This window comes from Diuraphis noxia, unplaced genomic scaffold, assembly GCF_037042655.1.
Source record: "Diuraphis noxia isolate RWA-SAM2 unplaced genomic scaffold, SU_Dnox_SAM2 contig0002, whole genome shotgun sequence".
Classification (NCBI taxonomy): Eukaryota; Metazoa; Arthropoda; class Insecta; order Hemiptera; family Aphididae; genus Diuraphis; species Diuraphis noxia.
In genome coordinates, this window is record NW_028301712.1 from 33,722,302 (window position 1) to 33,742,715 (window position 20,414).

General features: G+C 28.4%; 4 protein-coding genes and 1 pseudogene across 7 annotated transcripts in view; 2 read left to right on the plus strand and 3 right to left on the minus strand.

Annotated features, from left to right (window-relative positions):
* The window catches only part of LOC107165554 (protein qui-1), a 214,897-nt gene extending 208,758 nt beyond the window's left edge, over positions 1–6,139 (plus strand). The window contains exon 25 of the mRNA XM_089220722.1: positions 5,780–6,139. Coding sequence (XP_089076848.1) covers positions 5,780–5,790 — 11 coding nt within the window. The 3' untranslated portion in view covers positions 5,791–6,139. The remainder of the gene's footprint in view (positions 1–5,779) is intronic.
* Positions 1–20,414, minus strand: part of LOC149058366 (uncharacterized) — a 476,835-nt gene that overhangs the window by 230,281 nt on the left and 226,140 nt on the right. The window lies entirely within an intron of this gene.
* On the minus strand, positions 118–1,469 carry LOC149058368 (uncharacterized; annotated as a pseudogene). The gene is made up of 2 exons (XR_016190468.1): positions 610–1,469; positions 118–540 (listed from the first exon to the last, which is right to left on the minus strand). The product of XR_016190468.1 is annotated as an uncharacterized LOC149058368 (transcript).
* Positions 7,059–11,906, minus strand: mRpS6 (mitochondrial ribosomal protein S6). The gene is made up of 3 exons (XM_015513799.2): positions 11,827–11,906; positions 7,345–7,649; positions 7,059–7,265 (listed from the first exon to the last, which is right to left on the minus strand). Exons 1-3 carry the CDS (start codon positions 11,869–11,871, stop codon positions 7,157–7,159), a joined length of 459 nt encoding a protein of 152 aa, XP_015369285.2. The 5' UTR covers positions 11,872–11,906; the 3' UTR covers positions 7,059–7,156.
* Positions 13,061–18,625, plus strand: dlg1 (MAGUK family member discs large 1). The gene is made up of 6 exons (XM_015513768.2): positions 13,061–13,197; positions 13,306–13,630; positions 13,805–14,076; positions 14,798–15,432; positions 15,496–16,012; positions 17,634–18,625. Exons 2-6 carry the CDS (start codon positions 13,444–13,446, stop codon positions 18,228–18,230), a joined length of 2,208 nt encoding a protein of 735 aa, XP_015369254.1. The 5' UTR covers positions 13,061–13,197; positions 13,306–13,443; the 3' UTR covers positions 18,231–18,625.

The following is a 20,414-nucleotide window of genomic DNA, read 5'->3' on the forward strand; positions in this document are numbered from 1 at the left end:
AATATATAAATAAATATAAAACAATCAAAATAATTAATCATACAAATAAAATATAATTGTTTATTACAATTATTTCTTAATTAAATTAAGTATTAACTATCACCATATTAAATATAATATAGGTATTTAACAAAAAGTCGGAGATAAAAATAAGTCCTGTATAATATTATATTAAAAAAAAATTCAATGATAATAATAAATTATAATATATATAAAAATTCAATAATTTTAATGTTTATCTAGGCCTTGTTCTGATATTATGACCAACTTTATCTAAAAATTCTTCATAAATAGACATTGTCTTACGTTCAAGAAGACAGTACACTGCAGTTATATATGAATCATTTTTTTGAACTCTTATAAAATAAAGTTGTAAAAAATAATTTGGACTAAGGTTAAAATTACCATCGCAATACCACGTTTTGGCCTCTGTCAAAATTTTCAAGCTGTCGTCGGTTGCAAACAATACAATTCTTTCACCATTTGTTGATTTATTATCAGCCAATAAAAACTGTTGTCCATTAACTAAAGCCCAATCATCTGAAAAATTAAATTAGGCTATAAAAAAAAATGTTGGCTAGCTATGTTTTAATAATAAATTGTATTTACCTTCTATAACAATATCATCTATGCAGTTTAATGCAGGATTATTATTAGTTCTTTGATTTCTAATTGTTCGTTTTACTACACTTTCTTTTGGTAAGAACAATAGAGCTTCGGCTGGTATTTGACTTACAGTTTCCGCAAATATCTGACTAGGTTTGTCACAAGTATTTCGTGATTGTGATTTGACGTCGTTTTTAAAGTTTTCAATTATTTGAATTTGGTTATTCCCTGCGTGGATGTGTTCAATCTGGAGTACCGGATTCGTTAAGACCCACGACGAAGATAGTGTTCCCGGGCAATTATACTTTGTTTATTGCTACATTTCCATCGCTTTGTTTTTGCTAACGTATGTTGAAGGGTATATGCATAACCACCCACAACTATTTTGGTGCCTTTTTCGTTGGTTTGTATGATTTCCGACATTTTTTCAGGCACTAACAAAATTTCGAACTATACTTACGAAAATGACAACTGTTCTGTTACCTATGAACGATATATTATACACGGCGGTGGACATACCCACCACCTGTAGATAATATATTATATCTCTATCTATATTAACTAGGTATGTCTGATGTATGGATGTAGGTACAAGTAAAACTTGACAAACCAGATAATTAAGATAAAAGAAATATTATTTGATTATTACATGCAGTCAAAAGTCAAGCAGTGTTCAAAGTCCAAAAAAGTAGTTATTGGTACCTAGATACAAGATTATTAATTTTGTCAGGTAAATAATTTAGTTAGAATTTATATTAATACTAATTGGAACTTTGATTGTGCATCGAATGGTATTTTTCCTTTTACCTAATTATAAGACTACCTACCTATATCGGAGGACCTTTTATACCTCGGATTTTTTTTCTTAGGACTTTTTTACCTCGGACTTTTTGGTAGTCTACCACACACACATCATAGCGACATAGCACTTTTTTGATAGCACTTTAATATATTTATATAAAAATTAGCTATTTGCTTATCTAACAATGATATAGGTATGTGATTTAATGTATAGGTTTAATCGGGAATCCGGACAAATGTAATTATGAGGAAATATTGCCTTTGGCAATGAGAGTATTTATAGTACTGTGGATAGTAGGGAGAGAAGAGGATTGATTAATGAGCTCAAATTAGATATAAACATGGAACAGGTGTCTGTGAATTTTTCTGTATGTGTGTTTTGTTGTTGTTTGGTGGCTTCTGCGTAAGGTTTTGCTGTGGAATTGTCTTTGAATTCAGGGCGCTTAGTTGGAGGAATTTTTAGAGCAGGTTTTTGGGAAGCTGCCTTGTATGCTGGACATCCCTTAAAGTTGGCAGTGTGGTCCCCACTGCATAGGGCGCATTTGGCGGGACTGTTGCAGGCTTCGGAACAGTCTTCCGTGAGGTGATTTTCACCGCATTTAATCTAGGTTTATGACAGCAACCGTTTTTCGTGTGTCCGTATAATTTGACACTTTGGCAGTTGTGACATTGCGGAGGGCTACGCTTTTTATGCGGTTTCTCGATCTTAACTTTAGTGTTGAGTAGCGATGTGATGTCGTGAATGTCTTTATTGTTGTCCTGTGGTAGGACATCCACAAATAATAGTGGGAGGGGGGATTTGCTTTTGTTTTTGACGTTATACACGTACTATCAGTGTTGAAGTTTAAAAGACAATAAGACACGCTCGTCTGACACGGTTAATATTTGAATAATTAATAGCCATATAAAATAGGTAATTACTCCAATAAAGTGTTCGTCGTACCTACAAAATACACGTTACTTAGTAGTTAATCCATATCGGAAGTTATTCTTTTGTTTTCTAAACACTGTACAAAACGTAAATTTTTCGATATATTCCATCACGAACTTACCCACTATAGCGACTAGCCTAGCAATATGTGCCCTAGTTATGACTTATAAATTTAAATTATACAGTAAGTTAGATATAATAATCAATAGATACATATTCATGCTTTCAAAAATTAGAAATCAGATACCTAACATCAGTAACATCAATAAACCTATTTATAAATAGGTATCAGATATTAGCTTAGTAACAGAATCTCAGACTGCGTGGGGTATGTAAGTCCTAAACTAGCTATCTATCTAAATATTGACATCAATACGATATAGTAAAGTATCATAGATATTATATTGTGTTTGATAATAGTATAGGTATAATATTCAACATTATATAGGTACTCATAAATTAAAAAGTGTAAATTTTAATTTGTAACACACGCGATCTCCGTGCACGTGATCTCTCTTCAAGAAAATGTATTAAGTTACTAGGTATGTAAAAATGAATACAAATAAAGAAATCAATTAGGTAGGTAGGTACGAATCACGGAAAAAAAGTCCCACAATAAGAAAAAATGGTCATGTACCAGTTGCCCCCAATCAAATGTACCAGTTACCCTCACATGTTAATGTATACACGATTACAATATATAGCCTAGCCTGTAAAACAGGGGAGGTATATATACAAATTATAAATAAAATTATTTATAAAAATAATGTAAAATAGTATAAAATGATAAAATCAAATTTTGATGTTTGCTATTATAAATGATATTGTATTTTGTATAATTTATTATACAAATAGAATGGATAAAATGAATATTGTATTAATAATAATAGCCTACTACTAGGTGCAAAGCCAGGATTTTACAAAAACGCGTACATTTAGACGCGTCTAAGTGGACACCCGATTTACATAATTATTACATCTATTTTTTTTTTTTTTGTCAAATTATGCCACATAATTATAATATTTATTATAACTATATGAATATTTTCTATATACCTAATTGTATATAAATTATCACATATTTTAATATGCCACTTATCATTATAACTATAATATTTATTATGCATTTTTTATTTCTATCGTTTTATACTATTTTACATTATTTTTATAAATAATTATATTTATTATTTGTATATTTACCTTTCCTATTTTACAGGCTATATATTGTAATCGTGTATATATTAACATGTGAGGGCAACTGGTACATTTTGTTGAGGGCAACTGGTAAATTTTGTCGAGGGCAACTGGTATATTTTAAAAATGCCGATAACAGCCGTGGGAGGCAACTGGTCAACACCCAAAAAAATGTCCGGACGTAAAACGTCCCACCTTTAATAATACATACTTGATTTTAATTGATACTTTTTATTTTTGTACCTAATGATTGCAGTCGAACACATACTGATAATCGTATCGATATAATTGATATAAAAATAATAATCGAACAATTTTATCATAGCTAGGCCTTTCCACTCAAATTATCGCCGTTATACACCTATTGGCTATAATTATGTATTATTATTTTTATTATACCACACATACATACATATTATGTATATAAATACTGGCGGACAAAATCAGTGTGTTAGATTTTTTAACAGTTGTAAGGCACAATATATGAAAGAGGTGTGATTAGTATATTGTTAAGTATATACCTATTGTATTATTATTATAATTTTATATTTTATATTATTTTATGTATTATTGACTATTGTATACGTTATTTCATTATAACATTATAATATTATAATAACATTTTATCATTATATCGATCATTATTACCTATATGAATTATATCGATACGATTATCAGTATGTGTTCGGCTGCCAAAGTGCCAATCATTAGGTACCTACACAAATAGAAGGTATCAATCATAATCAACTCTATATTATATTAAATGTGGGACGTTTTACGTCAAGACTTTTTTAACCGGAACATTTTTACTGGAACTTTTTTTCCGTCTACCGTAGGTACATACCTCGTAATTCATAAATTCATAAAATATGAAAATTATAAGCCCTTATATTGATTCATCACTCATCACTCATACCATATTGATATATATATATATTATAATGTTAACATTTATTTGCGAATACGGAATAGCTACCTACAAAATATTATTCTAGTAGGTACCTAACCAAGTTCGACTGTATTTTAATTCCGCTTAATTTAATCTGCCATTCACTTATAGCACCGATCATTGGCGGATAACCGGGGGGCTTGGGAGGGGGGGCTTAGCCCCCGCTGATAGCTACAAAGCCACCTCTAAAATGTTTGCCATATTATAAAAATATTATACAATTCAGTAAAAAATATTGAGAAGCATTGTTTTAAATATATATTATTGTACATTTCAGTTAAAAATGTTGAGACAATTTTCGTTATATTATATACCTACCTATACAAGGTGACACCCGTTAGATCACTCTGTATATAAATAATTTAGAACACATACATAGCACTGTTATGCAATAAAGACTTGGGTAAGAACTTTTATGTATCAAGAACGTTTTACAAATCTTTCTATTCTACATATAGAGAAAGATGTAACAAAAAATATGGATACTGAATGTATTTTAAATGAATTTTCTAAATCCTCAAGGATGATGGTTCTAAAATAAAACATTTGAGACAAATAATATTTTATAGTACCTATTTATTTTCTACAATACCTAAACTATATTATTATTTGTTATATAAGATTATATTATTAAATTTTAAATATGAAAAAAATAATTAGACAGCCATTTTATTCAAAATATTTCGTTCAGTTGTTCAGTAAAATTATTTCTATGTTAAATTAAAATTTCGTTTAAAATTATTTGAGGGGGTGTGGTGGCGTAGCCCCCACACCCTCTCAGCTTTGGTTCATAAGAAAAATCGTAGCCCCCCAAAATTTTTCGAAGGATATCTGCCAATGGCACCAATAAGCAGAGGTTAAAGTGGGAAAAAATTCCAGAGAGGACTAATGATTCCAAAAAGTTTTAAGCGTTCCATATATAATTTTATGTATAATGTCTAATGTATAAAATCCTAATTTGTTAAAGGGGACGCTTTTTAACCGCCGTCAGAGGTAAGGGGACTGAGTCATCCTGCGTCCCCCCCACTTTAACCCCTGCCAATAAGTAGGTAGGTAATTAGTATATAAAATATTCCAAGTATACCTATGTAATTTACTGTATATTATATATATTCAGAGTGACTAGATTACTAAAAAGTACTTAATCAATGTTATCATTATAATGTTTTTTACTTTACATAGGTAATATTAATTACATATTGATGAAAAATTCTAATAAGTTTATTTCCGCAGAAATATCTTAAACGGCTTAAACTAAAGATTATTATGATGACACTTTCTGACTTGATTTGTTTCAGATTTCATATGAACGTTTATCGCTGCACATTTGCCGATCACGCCCTAGACAAATCCTACTTCATTCACCATTGTTGCAAACCTAATTGTGATCAAACATTCAATCATTCTTCTTATTATTAGTAATGTTAATGTTTAAAATTACGGAAACATAATCTTAAGTCTGTGCAATAATTATTTACCTTATTATTTAAGTGAATAGCATGGTATATCTATTGTTAAACATTTTTATCCTAGTCATTTCAAGACCGTAGTCTAGTTTAAGATTACTAGATTAAGTAAAATATTTTGAGCACAAGAAATATCACCGTCTGAGTGATTTGTTTTTATTATTATTGCATCAATATACAATCATCAGTTTATATCTTATAGATTTTCTGACTGTAAATCATTAATTATAATGACACAAATCAGATTTATTATATACTAAGTATTAAGCTCTTGTAGAAATCAAAATTTATATCACAATCAACCAAAAAATTGTTAGATTATGAATGTCAACCAATTAATTCTAAGGCAACAACAGTAGCTAATATCCAAAACAACTTACAACGAAAAAAGTCAGTTTATATCAGTTACATCATATTAGTTCTAGTCAAGTTTATGTTATGATAACAGTTTACTGAATCATGTCTGCCAGAATTAATATTTAGGTATCTTGGTTAATCTATGATCCAATTTTCTTCAAAATAATCATGAAAAATAATTATTCATTACATAATTTATACTTTATCAATATTTTAGGTTTAAGAGGATGTCAGTACACTACCTACTTGTTTTATCTCTGAGTCATGTGCAACGTAGCAAATTTGTATTCTGCAGAATCAATCTTGTATTGTTGCCATTAATATTAAAGTGAATTGCTAATAACAAACATAAAGTTAAGAACATTGTCTATGTTTGTACATTAGCTTTTTTTACAATACTTTAGTTTTTGTACAAGTTACAAATACGTAAAATATATCACAGTTAAAAATGTTATGTCGCAAACAAATTAAAATATAAAAACTCAAAGTAATAACACAGATAATATAATATTCTTCAATTTGAGTATAATAAAAAATAAATATTGAAGCTAATCCTACAAGATTAGTTTTCCTAAACATAATGTATTGACATACTCTTAATAATATTTCTATGGTAGATTGGTAGCTATTTATAATTTATTTAAATGTTGTAACTTTTAAAACATCTGTTTTTATGTTATGTATTGTATATTAGTCTACTCTTTTTATTATTGTTCTGAATTGTAAGTGAATATGATAAAAAATAAACTTTGAATGTACACAAATTGTATTATTTTATTGTTATTAATTTAACTACTCAAAATTTCTATATGTATTATTTACAATATTAATTAATTAACATTTTACATTATCCTATCTTTGGAAAGGCATGTAATCCAAACCAGTGTTGAATTGTACTTTTTTCCTTGCTTCTTTTTCACGTTTACGTTTGCCAATTGCAATCATCTCTTTAACCTCAGACCTAAAAAAAAAATACGTCAGTTCATCCACTATAAATTTTCTTTTATCTATTGATTTAATTTTTAATATATTGAACTTACCTATATGCCGGTGGCTTGAGCTCTTCGTGTAATGTGCAAGCTGGTTGAGGTGTATTTTCGGGAACTTTGAATATTGTACGTTTGATTATGTCAATGTCTCTTGATAAATAGTTATTGAATGGATCCAAAGCAGAACTGGGTACATCAAACTCAAGAATAAAATAACTAGCTTGTTTGTGTATTGCATCATGTGAACTTATTTTCCAAGGGGTATCTGCTGTTCCTAGGTTGTCAATACGCCGTATAAACCCACCGGATTCAAAGATTTTACAGGCTGTTCGTTTTAGACATTGTGTTATTTCAGGCTAAAAATAACAAAAATTGATTTTTTTTAGTACATTGCTAGTATAAAAACAGATTTATAAAAAATTGCAATTATTACAATTTTACATTTGTTTAAATGGGTAATATGCTAGTCTATCAAATATCAACACTACTGACACCTTTATCAGGAAAATTATTAACAATGCATCTAAACTCAATAACAATATTATAACAGTGGCTTGGTGAGGCGCGGTCGTACGCTCAATCTGCGGAAACGCACTGAGCGTACGTACCGGCCGCAGTTGCTAGCTCCCGGATGGGTGACCACCCGGAATTTTTAGCAACATATCCTTGCCACACATACACAAACACGTGTTACAACCCTACCCGATTAAAAACCTACAAACAAACATACAAAAATAATCCCTACCGTACCACCCCACACCCAATGGCCTATGTTGCCGCGGGTTCTCCTTACAAAAAAAAAAAAAATATTATAACAGAATTACCAATACAGTGAAACCTGACTTAACGGAAACCTGTATATAACGGACACCTCTCTTAACGGACAAAATGACCAGGTCGTGGCAAAAAGATAGGCATTCCAATGTATTTCGACCTGTCTATAACGGACTCCTTCTATTACAGACACGGACACTAATATTTTACTCGACAATTTCATAATGGACAAAAAAACATACATACTACGTTGATAAGAAATGCAATTAGAACATAGTGAAAACACGGATTACGACCAATTACATTATCGCCGATTACGATAACGCTAATTGCAAGTACCTATTGAATTTATAAAGTTTAAATTTGTACAACAATTTAGGTTAATACAATTTAACAATTAATAATGTGTCATTGTATGTACTATGTATTACATGTAATATAAATATAATAATTAAAATTAAATTTATAATGTATGTGTATAATATATAATACATATTAATACAGATTATACCTAGTACATATTATGAAATAAAAAACAATACAAAATATGTACATACAAATTGTAATTTTTAAAACATTGAAACCTGTCTATAACCGACAATTATTTTGGTCCCGCGACTGTCCATTATATACAGGTTTCACTGTATATTATTTAAAAAGATTTTAAATTCTTATAATTATCGTAATACATTGAAATATTTAGGTACAAAATGTTTATATCAATTTTTACAAGTGCATTGTCTTAAAAACAAATTCAATTTTTTTTAAGTTTATTTACTATAGATAGATAATGCAAATAGTTAAGTACACTAGTACCAATTCTTTTTTTAGATTGTGGTTTCATTATTTGTTAATATATCAGAACAGTAATCACATAGTTAATTTTAAAAACCTATACATTCATTGCACAAATATGTTATTTATGTATAATATACAAATTAAGAATTCAAGAAGTATTATTTTACATAATTAAATGTGGATACATAGTTTTAAATTTTATATTAAGTTAATATACATACATTCTTAACGGAGTAAAGAATTTAGATTTTATAAGTTTTAAATTTATTTTTTATATCTATATAAATATATATATATATATATACTTTTTGGAAGATATCAATACTATAAATGTTTTATAAAGTTTCTCCATTGATAACTATTACCTAATGAATAATTTATCAATGTGTTTATATTAAAAATGAATAATAACATAATACATAATTAATATTGACCAAAGATAAATATAATATATAATATCCATCATAATACTGAATGTATTTGAATGGTTTGAAACAGTTTTCTAGCAAACAAAACAGTTATAATATTATACTTTGATTGTTGATAGGGCAGGGCTCATAACTACCCATAAAACAAAAGATAATAATTTTCTAAAGATTAAAATAAATACAATAACAATTGTGAAGTGAGAACCATTTTGACAAGCAACTTTTTCCTTATTGTTATTAAGTAACTCTATGACCTGAATTTACCAGTGTGAATGTAAACCTGTGTTTAGCTTTCAGCTTAAAGTAATAAGATTATAAGATATTAAATTGTATGTAAATCATTCTGTGAAATGTAACACAATATTAGTAATGCATTTTAAAAATAATACAATACTACATGCATAAATTAATCTTTAGCACGTAGAAACTTAGTCAAGGTTAACTGATTAAGCAGCATAAATACCGACCGTTGGGGTATGATAACCGAAAAGTACCTTTTGAAACTTTTTTACCAAAAGAATGAAAATGTATCATTTACAAAAAATAAACTAAAAAGATTGAAAATTTCAAATGTCAATGAATAACTTAAAAAGATTTTAAATATTTTGAAAAATTTATCTAGTATAGAACACACCAGCATAAACATTCACTAAAAATTTCATGTGTCAATGGTAATTTTTTTTAGAGTTACGCCAATATACAAAATCGATTTTCTCAAGTATTGATTTTGAGTAAAAATTTAAATTTTTTTTTGTTTTTTCCAGTGCTTTTGAAAACTACTTCAAAATTATTCTCCCCGATGCACCAACTAGATTCATTTTTAAAAATAATAACTAATAACTAAAAGAAATTTAGTACATGAACAAATAATATTTTTTAAATTTACAAGGATTTTTATCTTAAGAAAACAATTCACTTGAATTGCAAAAATGTTTTTTATATTATATACCTAAATCTTTATAAATTTAAATAATGTATATATCATATTGTGTAGGTATTGATTTACTAATTTAATTTTGAATAAACAAGATTATTCAGAGAATACCTCGGAGAATACTGAATGGGTACTAAAAAAATAATATTATTAAGACATAAATATTGATTTTAAATGGGTTTATAATATGCAGCTACACACAGAGCCTAGACAAAGTATTAAAAATAGTTTAAATTATGACTTCAAAATCATCAATACATTTTTAAATCAAAAAGTATCATGTTGTACTTTTAATGACTGATGACAAATGGGATGTATGAAATAAGGTTAGTATACCTGGAAAAACTATTATGTCAAAGTTGAGTTGATATGGCGATACCTATTATTTAGTTTGACAGTAGATAGTAATAGGACAGGGATGAATAACTGGTGGTCGGCATATTATTTTCATCTGGCTCGTGTTACATTTTAAAATGTATACATTCTTAAATTAATTTATTTAATAATTATATGGTAGTTGAAATTAAAATTCAAGATGCTTCACTAATCACTTGAATTAGAATTAAATGAGTTACAAATAGATCTGTTAATATATATATATTGAAGTGTACATTTTGAAGAAATGGCTTTTTTTGTTCTCTATGCTCTGACTTGCCAAATTTTAAAGTTTTATAAATTGGCCTTCTAATAACCTTGAGATACCCATCCCTGGTATAGGATATAATGTGACTATATAATACATTTCAAAGTTTCAAACCATAATTTTTAGCCAATCATATACCACTATTCATTATACCTACTTGTAGATTATTGAGTGTATCATAATAAACTCTAATTTCATTAATTTGGTCTAACCTTCTGGTTGTAGATATATGTATTTTGCTCATGAGAAAAATTGAAGTAACTCATAAATACAGCCATATAGGTCTTAAATTAAATTATAACACTAAATGTTACTTTTAGCATGAAATAAGTACCTACTAAATAAAAAAAGAGGATAATACCTATCCCAAGTATAATTCAAAGTTGTACTTGTCTTGTACATCTGATATGTTCAAGATAATATGATGAAAATATTAAGTTTATACAACCCTATATAAAGATTATTTAAAGGCTAAAAACTTGCTCTTTTAAAAGATTTTTATGAAAACTACACTTTGGATAATTTGTATTGATGATGAATTAAAGATTTTGAATAAAATATTAAATAAAAGCAATATATTTTAGAAAATCTAGGGGTTATAGATAATAACTAAATGTATTGCATGTACAATTATTAATTATTTTTCATATTTCATATTAAAATGATTCATGAAACAGAAATTAAAAATCTTAATTACTAAGCAATAGATATAATATATTATAGGTATGATGTCCATGTTCTGAATAGGTATAAAATCAAAAAATAATGATTTGAGATGCAAAGTAGGTATTAATTTAATAATAAAATTAATAAATAGCATAGCCGCATAAACACTAAACATGAATCTCAGACTTAGGGCTAGATAAACGTGCAATAGTTTCAATCAATAATACTCTTTTTCTACGATTCTAACGTACACATAGTTAAAAAATATATGTATATAAATATATTATTACCCTCGGCAAGACTTTGAACAGCAAACATAACTCATAACTGGGCATTATTACGAGTGAAATTAGTCGGCGTGCAACGAAACCTAGAAAATAAAACAATTTTACAGCGTATCGTTATCGTTATCGTTTATTATATTTGTGGACTGTAAAAAGATGATAATATTAAATTTTTTTAATAAATGGTTCATTGGTTCATATACATAATATCGTTATCGTTTGTGCATATTTTATCACAAGAGTGTGATAAGTGATAACACACCCATAAAACGATAACTGATTATTATTTATCCTATTGGCTATTTCCATTCCAATTTCCAGGGAGAAAAAAATGTGAGCGCACTGAGCGCAGTAAAAAAATTATATTATATTATAACAAATTATTAATAATTATAATAAATAAAGCGTTTATTTTTTTTTTCAAATTGCTGTCGTAGCTGCTGGGATCGTAGCCCGTAGGTAAAATGTTGGAGAACGCTGACACGAGCGTGAAATGAGAACGAAAAATCGGCTTTAGATAATATTGTAAAAAATAACGGCGAAAATTCCACGGGCACGTCAGTGTCTCATCGACACGAATATAACAATATTATGTACAGCTAACAAGCATTATTATTTAATTACGTATTTGCACTAGGTATTATGTACAGTCGGGACAGTAATACATCAGTCGGGCATGTTGTAATTTGTAATAACAAACAATAATAATAATACGGAAGCATTTTACAATAGTTCCAACCGCGTTGTACTACTGAATTATGGCATTCGTATCGTATACATTTACAGCCGTTTTGGTAACCACTGGTCTACCAATTGTTTTCGTTCGGTCGAGGAATTCAAGTGTGTGTGTGCATATGTGTTAGTGCGTGCGTGCGTTCGTCGTTGCGTTCGTGTTTATGGTAGTGTGTGTACATAATGCATATGTATGTATGTTGTGTGTGTGTGTTTGCTCGTAAATAAAACAATTCTCTCGCGATAATTAAAACATTCCACTGGACTACAACCACTACTGGAGACGAAAAGAGAAGAAAAAAAAATTAATATCTAATCACACTAAAGCCGTTAAAATATTTTATTGGTTAATTTTTTTTCTACTACACTTCTTGGTTTTCGGTTTCCCGTCGACGGCAATTTACAGGAGTGACGGTGTGCACTGAGTAGCTGCAGTCTGTAGTGGTCGTCAGTGGTCACTAGTCAGTTGTGGACAGTGGTCGTCACCACCGCCCAACGACGGTATTATCGCCAGTGAAAAGATATTAAGAGTAAAATATTAACATCATCATCATTCATCGTCTTCACCAGACGTCGTCCGTGAACTGACGACTGACGTGCACGCTCGATGCTCAGTGACCGTGTGCCGTCCAAAAACAAGATAGGGTAGGTAGGCGGTGACTCGTCAGTGAGTGTACGTGTGTGTGTATGTGTGCGGTGTCGTAAAAATATAAATATACATTTAAAAAAAAAAAAACGGATTTCCTAAAATAGGTAGGTAGTCAGACATCAGCATCTCTCTGTGGCCCGTGCAACAGTGACTACTCCGTGCTAGAAAGTGTGCTAAGCTAGTACACTGTATCCATCACCCACTCTGCTAGCCACCCGTCGGATGTCTGGGTGCTGGACGCTATGAAAGAACTCAACCGCTCAGCGTCCACCAAGAAGAAACCGATCAACAGTTCAAATGGTATGATCAGAAAGGTGTCGTCGCTGTTCAGCTTGGACGCCCAAATGAACGGCAACGCCAAGCCTGAATGGATTGTCGACGAGATCGTCTTAGAAAGAGGCGACTCGGGACTGGGTTTCAGCATAGCTGGTATGTTTTAGAATTTTTTTTCACTTACAATAGGTACCTATGTAACAACCAGATTTATTGAATTAAGTCTTAATGAATAACATTATATCTATATTGGGTGCAACTTCTACCATTCTGCTAATCATGAAAAATTAACAGATTTGTTTATGTTTTGGTTTTTTTTCATACATCCAGGCGGTACAGACAATCCACAGACCGACGACGATACATCCATATTTATTACAAAAATTATTCCTGGAGGGACAGCCTACCGAGACGGTCGGTTATGTGTCAATGATATCATCACCAAAGTCAATGATACACCTGTTGTTGGTGTGCCTCATTCGACCGCAGTAGATGCACTCAAACGAGCTGGACATACAGTTACATTATGTGTAAAACGCAAAAAAAACATATTGCCTTTAGGTCCAAATATCTTAGAAATAGAACTCAGTAAAGGCACCAAGGTATATCTATCTTAATTTTTATCTTTTTTTATGTAGTAGACAATTTATTAACCTAGGTATGCTAGTGAGAATATATTTCTTTTAGTAAATTAATTAGTGTTGTTTAAATATGGCATATTTTTTTAACAATTCATTCTTGATAATAATTGTAAGAAAACATATTCTCATTAAAGCAACTACTTTAGGGTGTCATACTCTATATTATTATGATATCAAACATTTAGCTAAACTTTATTCTGCTGATAATAATTTTACTTATCATAAAAATTATTTATAGGTTTGTTCCAAAATAACACCCTTCTGTAACCATAACAACTTATGTTGATAAATAACAAATAACATAAACATGTCCCAATAAAAAATTTAAAAATTGATTATTTTTAAAAATATGTCTTGATATTTCTAATTTATTTTGCTTCATTTTATCATTAACCGTTATGCATTAATCTAGTTTCATACTTTCCTTATATTTTTAAAATGTATTAAGTATGTGTTGGCTAATCTACCATTTGAGTTGCATTGGATGTACTTGCCTATCAAATGCTGCTTAAAACTTAAAATTTAATTTTAATTCTAAAAATTAGGTAGGTAGGTACTTAGCGTCAGTATTTTACATGTATTTTTTTTTACCTAGTTGAGAGTTGCATGGATTTATAATGTTTAATTACTTTCAACTTGTTCCTAAATGGTAACATAAAATACTGAAGATTATATTTTTCAGGGATTAGGATTCAGTATTGCTGGTGGGATTGGCAATCAACACATACCTGGTGATAATGGGATTTTTGTTACTAAAATAATGGATGGAGGAGCTGCCCAAGTAGATGGTAGAATATCAGTAGGTGATAAATTAGTTGCAGTCAAGAACACTCTTCTTGGTGATCGTAATTTAGAAAATGTAACACATGAAGAAGCCGTATGGACATTAAAAAATACTCGTGAAAAAGTGTTATTGGTCATTGGTAAAACTGAACCAATCACATACACAGATTCTGCACCATCACCAATCATCATTGACACCATTCCAAATTCATATTCTACAGATACATTAAATACTGTAAAAAGTTATGAAAGCTTACCAAACAATGATATAAGGACAGTAGTGTTACATAAAGGTTCAGGAGGATTAGGATTTAACATTGTTGGTGGTGAAGATGGAGAAGGTATATTTATATCATTCATTCTTGCTGGAGGTCCAGCCGATCAAACTGGACAGTTAAAAAGAGGAGACACTATTCTTAAAGTAAATGAAGTTAGTTTAGAAAATGCAACACATGAAGAAGCAGCTGATGCCCTTAAAAATGCTGGACAAACCGTCTTATTAACAGTTCAACATCGACCCAAAGATTATAACAGGTATACAATTAATAACTAAAATTTGGTTTTGTTACATATTTTTGAATATTTATCTTTTCTTAGGTTTGAAGCTAAAATTCATGAATTAAAATCTCAACTTGCTGCTTCTACTGGCACATTGATTCGCACTACTCAGAAAAAAACATTGTATGTCCGTACTCTATTTGATTATGATCCATCCAGTGACGATGGCCTACCTAGTATTGGACTACCGTTCAAATATGGTTCCATTCTTCATGTAACTAATGCAAGTGATGATGAATGGTGGCAGGCACGAAAAGTCTTAGCTACTGGTCGAGAAGAAGGTATTGGCATTATACCATCCAAACGTCGATGGGAGCGTAAACAAAAAGCCCGTGATAGATCTGTAAAATTTCGAGGAAACGAAAGCAAAAGTTTAGATAGGTTATCAACATTAGAAAGAAAAAAAAAGTCTATGACCTTTAGTAGAAGATTCCCTTGGGTGCGAAGAGGTAAAGATGGTAAATATGAAAATGGTCTTGATGATATGGTTTTGCAAAGGCAGTCTAGAGAAAATATATGTGAAAAAGTTGAAGAAACTCCTTCTTATGAAGCAGTGGTATGTATTATCAAAAATTTATACAATTTTACTAATTAAAGGGTTAAGACTAATGCAAATTCCATCATTGATGGCATTATTCCATTATTTTGACTTTAAAGAAGTGTTAGAAAATAAGTTTATGAAACTAGTGGATACCTAAAGCTAAGAAGTTGTGGAAGTTGCATATTTTTCTATATATTCTCTGTTTATATCTGATCAAGTTAGGCCGCCACACACTGCAGTGGTGGCTGTAAAATTATTTTGTCTTGGTGGTGCCACCCCGGTAGAAGTAAAATATGTTAGGCTTCATTTTACCGCTACCGCTGTAGTGTGTGATGAACCTTTAGGATATTTATAACAAAAAAATCTACTATACGGCAAGCTAAAAAACATTGCTAATGCTTATTTAGCGTATTTTGTCCATTTTAGAAAAGAATTTGTGTATTTAATATTTTATGAAAAATAATTTTATTTTTATTACATGACTGTCATGGCTTCCACATTTGAAAATATAACTATACAAATCAGTATTGCAAATATATTTTTATTAGTACTATTTTGGTACCAATAATATTTTTTACTTCAAACATTATCTACTGGTAATCAGTTTACCACAGTTTTTCTTTGCCATCTTTTATTTATTGAATTGAACAATTTTTACATAGTTGTTTACTAACACTCCAACAATTTTAATACATGTATTTATACCTATATTTTTTTCTCAAAACAATATTATATACAAATCTGTATATTTTTATTGTTTTGTGCATCTAAGTTTATTTTTGTTTTTATAATTTAAACCCGAATGATAACTCATTTCTGAATTAATAAATGCAAAAATTCAAAAAATGCAATTTAAATGTACTTTATAAAGAAATTTACATGTAAAACCTATTGAGTTGATGGTTTTAAAGATCTATTAAATATTAAATTATCAGAGAATTGAATTCAATGAGACTTGTAGAATATTGTTTTCTATTAACTTAAAAAATACATACAATATTATAGTTTATCAATAATGAATAATGATCATTAAATTATGTTAATTTTACAAAGTAGGTCATTATTCTTCTGAATTGTGTCTAACAAAAATTATGTTAGTACCAGGCCCCTCAATTTCTTTTTTAATTTTCTGTTTAAAAAATGGTTACTGTGAAATGATATATTATTATATTAATAATAAATATGTTATTATCATTGATAATTATTTGTTATTATTAATTAAACATTATTGATAATTGCTAGACATTTACGATGAAGTCATTTTAAATTTTTACTGAAGTATTCATTTCATAAAATAGTCCACTTAGATAATAATTATTGTAATAGTTCAATTTTAATTTTCCTATAATTTTTGATTTTATCACTAATTACTACTTATACTTCTTATATTAAACCGAAACATGTAATATATAAATAATGTGACTAACTGTAAAAAATTAACAACATCTAATGACTAACCCAATGAATTGCATAAATCAACCTTTTCTATTGAATATAATAAATATTATAATTCACAGCTATTAATTAAAATATATTAAGTTTGAAAACTTATTATTAATATTTGTATTTTTGAATTTATTATTTTTAGTTGTACCTATAATAATATCAAGTACTAATATCCTATTCTATTTTACAGGTTCGGCTTCAAATCTCCTATACACGACCTGTTATTATACTTGGTCCATTAAAGGATAAAATCAATGATGACCTAATTTCAGAATATCCAGAACGTTTTAGTTCCTGTGTTCCCCACACAACACGAGAAATTAGACCAGATGAAGTTGATGGTCGTGATTATCATTTTGTAAAATCTCGTGAACAAATGGACCTTGACATTCAAAATCATTTGTTCATTGAAGCTGGACAGTTCAATGGTAATCTATACGGTACATCCGTTTCATCTGTCCGTCATGTAGCTGAATCGGGTAAACATTGTATACTTGATGTGAGTGGTAATGCCATTAAAAGACTTCAAGTTGCTGGGTTACATCCTATAGCAATATTCTTCAAGCCAAAGAGTGTAGAAGCATTAATGGAAATGTGCAAGCGTATGAGCGAAGCAGAAGCAAGAAAACACGTAGAACGGGCAGCTAAAATAGAACAAGAATTTGGTGATCAATTTACAGGCATAGTGCAAGGTGATACATATGAAGAAGTTTATGATAATTTAAAAGCAATGATTGAAAGAAATTCCGGTAGACACATTTGGGTATCTTCTAAAGAGAAATTATAAACCATAAGACCAATTATAATATTTTAGACAGATTTATAACAAAAGAAATGATTGACGCTTACTTGTTATCAGGGGTACGATTTTTATGTACTTCCATCAATTGTTTTTTTGTTTGTCATTAATTGTTATGTTTCTATTATGTAAATGAATTTTATTGAACTCTGCATTTAATATTGTAGAACTACTTAAGCATTCTAAAAAATATTATGGTGGATGGGTGTAAAAAAAACCTCTAGCTTAATTTATCCGTATTTTTCTTTTTTTGGCAACTATTTTAATTTATGATTGAAATGTAGTCTAGTCTTAATTCTGTACTTGTTACAATTTCTATTTGAAAATTAATTATTGTTGATATCTATCATTTTTTTTTTATCTATAACGCAAAAGCCGTGCCAAAGTTCCTTTAATCAAATTTAAGTTTAAATTTATAGTTAAAATATATATATGTACATATATATATATATTTGTGCAATTAGAACTAAATCAAATTCCTGCTCAATATCTCTTTTCTTATTAAGTATAAATATCTTTTTTTTTCATATTTTAAAATTTATTTTCCTTATCAATTGTATTATTTTCAAACTTAATTTTGTTACAATAATCACGTGTCTAACATGTAGTAGTGCCTTTTTAGTTATTATTTATTTGGATATTTAAATTATTAATATTAACTAATGAATTATTAACAAATTAATTTATTGTATGTTAACTATATGTATATGTGCTTTATAAAAATGCTCCTCAACACGGAATTGTTGAAACAAATATAATTTTTTGTATAATATATTATTATTATTATTATTATTATTATTATTATTATTATTATTATTATTATTATTATTATTATCTCAATGTTGTACTTATTTTAAGCAATCATATAACTATATTTTTATTATTGTAATCGTGCATATTCAAATATATATTTTTGTGTATTTTATAAACTAATCTCATTTAAAAAATATATCTATATTGTATTATTGTTTTTTTATTGTGAAACAACCAAAATATTATTTTGTCAAATGATGTATTAAACAGTATTTCAGATTATTTTAATTTATTTTTAATACATATAGGACATTAATTATTTAAAGCTTTCCCATTTGATGCTGTTCTTTTATAATTATCTACATGCATTTTTCTTATATAAAGTACAATAACCCATCCTTATGAAAAATATTTGTGAATTTATTATTGAATAATTCCTTCATTGTTTTTGTGAAGTTTTGTAATCTCATGTGTTCAATAATATTATAACTAAATAGTATTGTTTAAATTACTTCAAATCCTCCATAAAAGCATTTAAACACAATTTAATAATGATTTATTTTTATTATTATAATGGTTTTATAATTTTGGTGCTTCAATGTTTCTAAATTTTTTCAAATAGTATTACAATATAATATATTACATTGTATTAAATTTGTATTCATGTAAGTTATACATAATAATCAATAATATTACATCTGAAATTGATAGTGCATAGCCAAATATTGTTTCTCCTAATCACTGTCTCAATATTTTACGATCTTCTGATTTTATTTTATTTGTTTATTTTCATGTGTTATGGATTAAAAAAATACACTATGAAACACACTTACAATCAATGCTGTAGTAAAATTTACATTTTAACTATGTACAAAATATTATATAATAGAAAAGTAATAAATATTTAATTTTTTGTAAACACAATATGTTTTAATACCTCTACATTTTTAACAATTGTTAATTAGTGAATAAACTACAAAATACCTGTGCCAATACATAATAATTTAAACAATATTTTGTCTTAAAATCATGAATTCTAATATTGTGCTCATTCTCTGATTAAAAACAGTTTGGTCTAAAGATTTAATTAAAAATACCAGCTTTACTTAAAAAGTTAAAACTAAATATTAGTTCAACAATCAGCGATATCCAAATCTTTTTCACAGTTGTCTATTTTATAACATACCAAATTTTCTATAGTTCAAAAAACTAAAGCTTTTTCCCCTGATATTTATACAGCTATAAATGTAAATATGTATAAAAATGTAATTGGTTATAACTATATTATGTACCTTATTGATGCCAAAAATCTTTAATATATTTTAAACAATAATAATAAAAAGAAAAGAATCAAAACAATTATAAAGCGGTTAATAGAACTAATCTTTTTTCTAGCAAGTATTTGAATATTTCATTAAT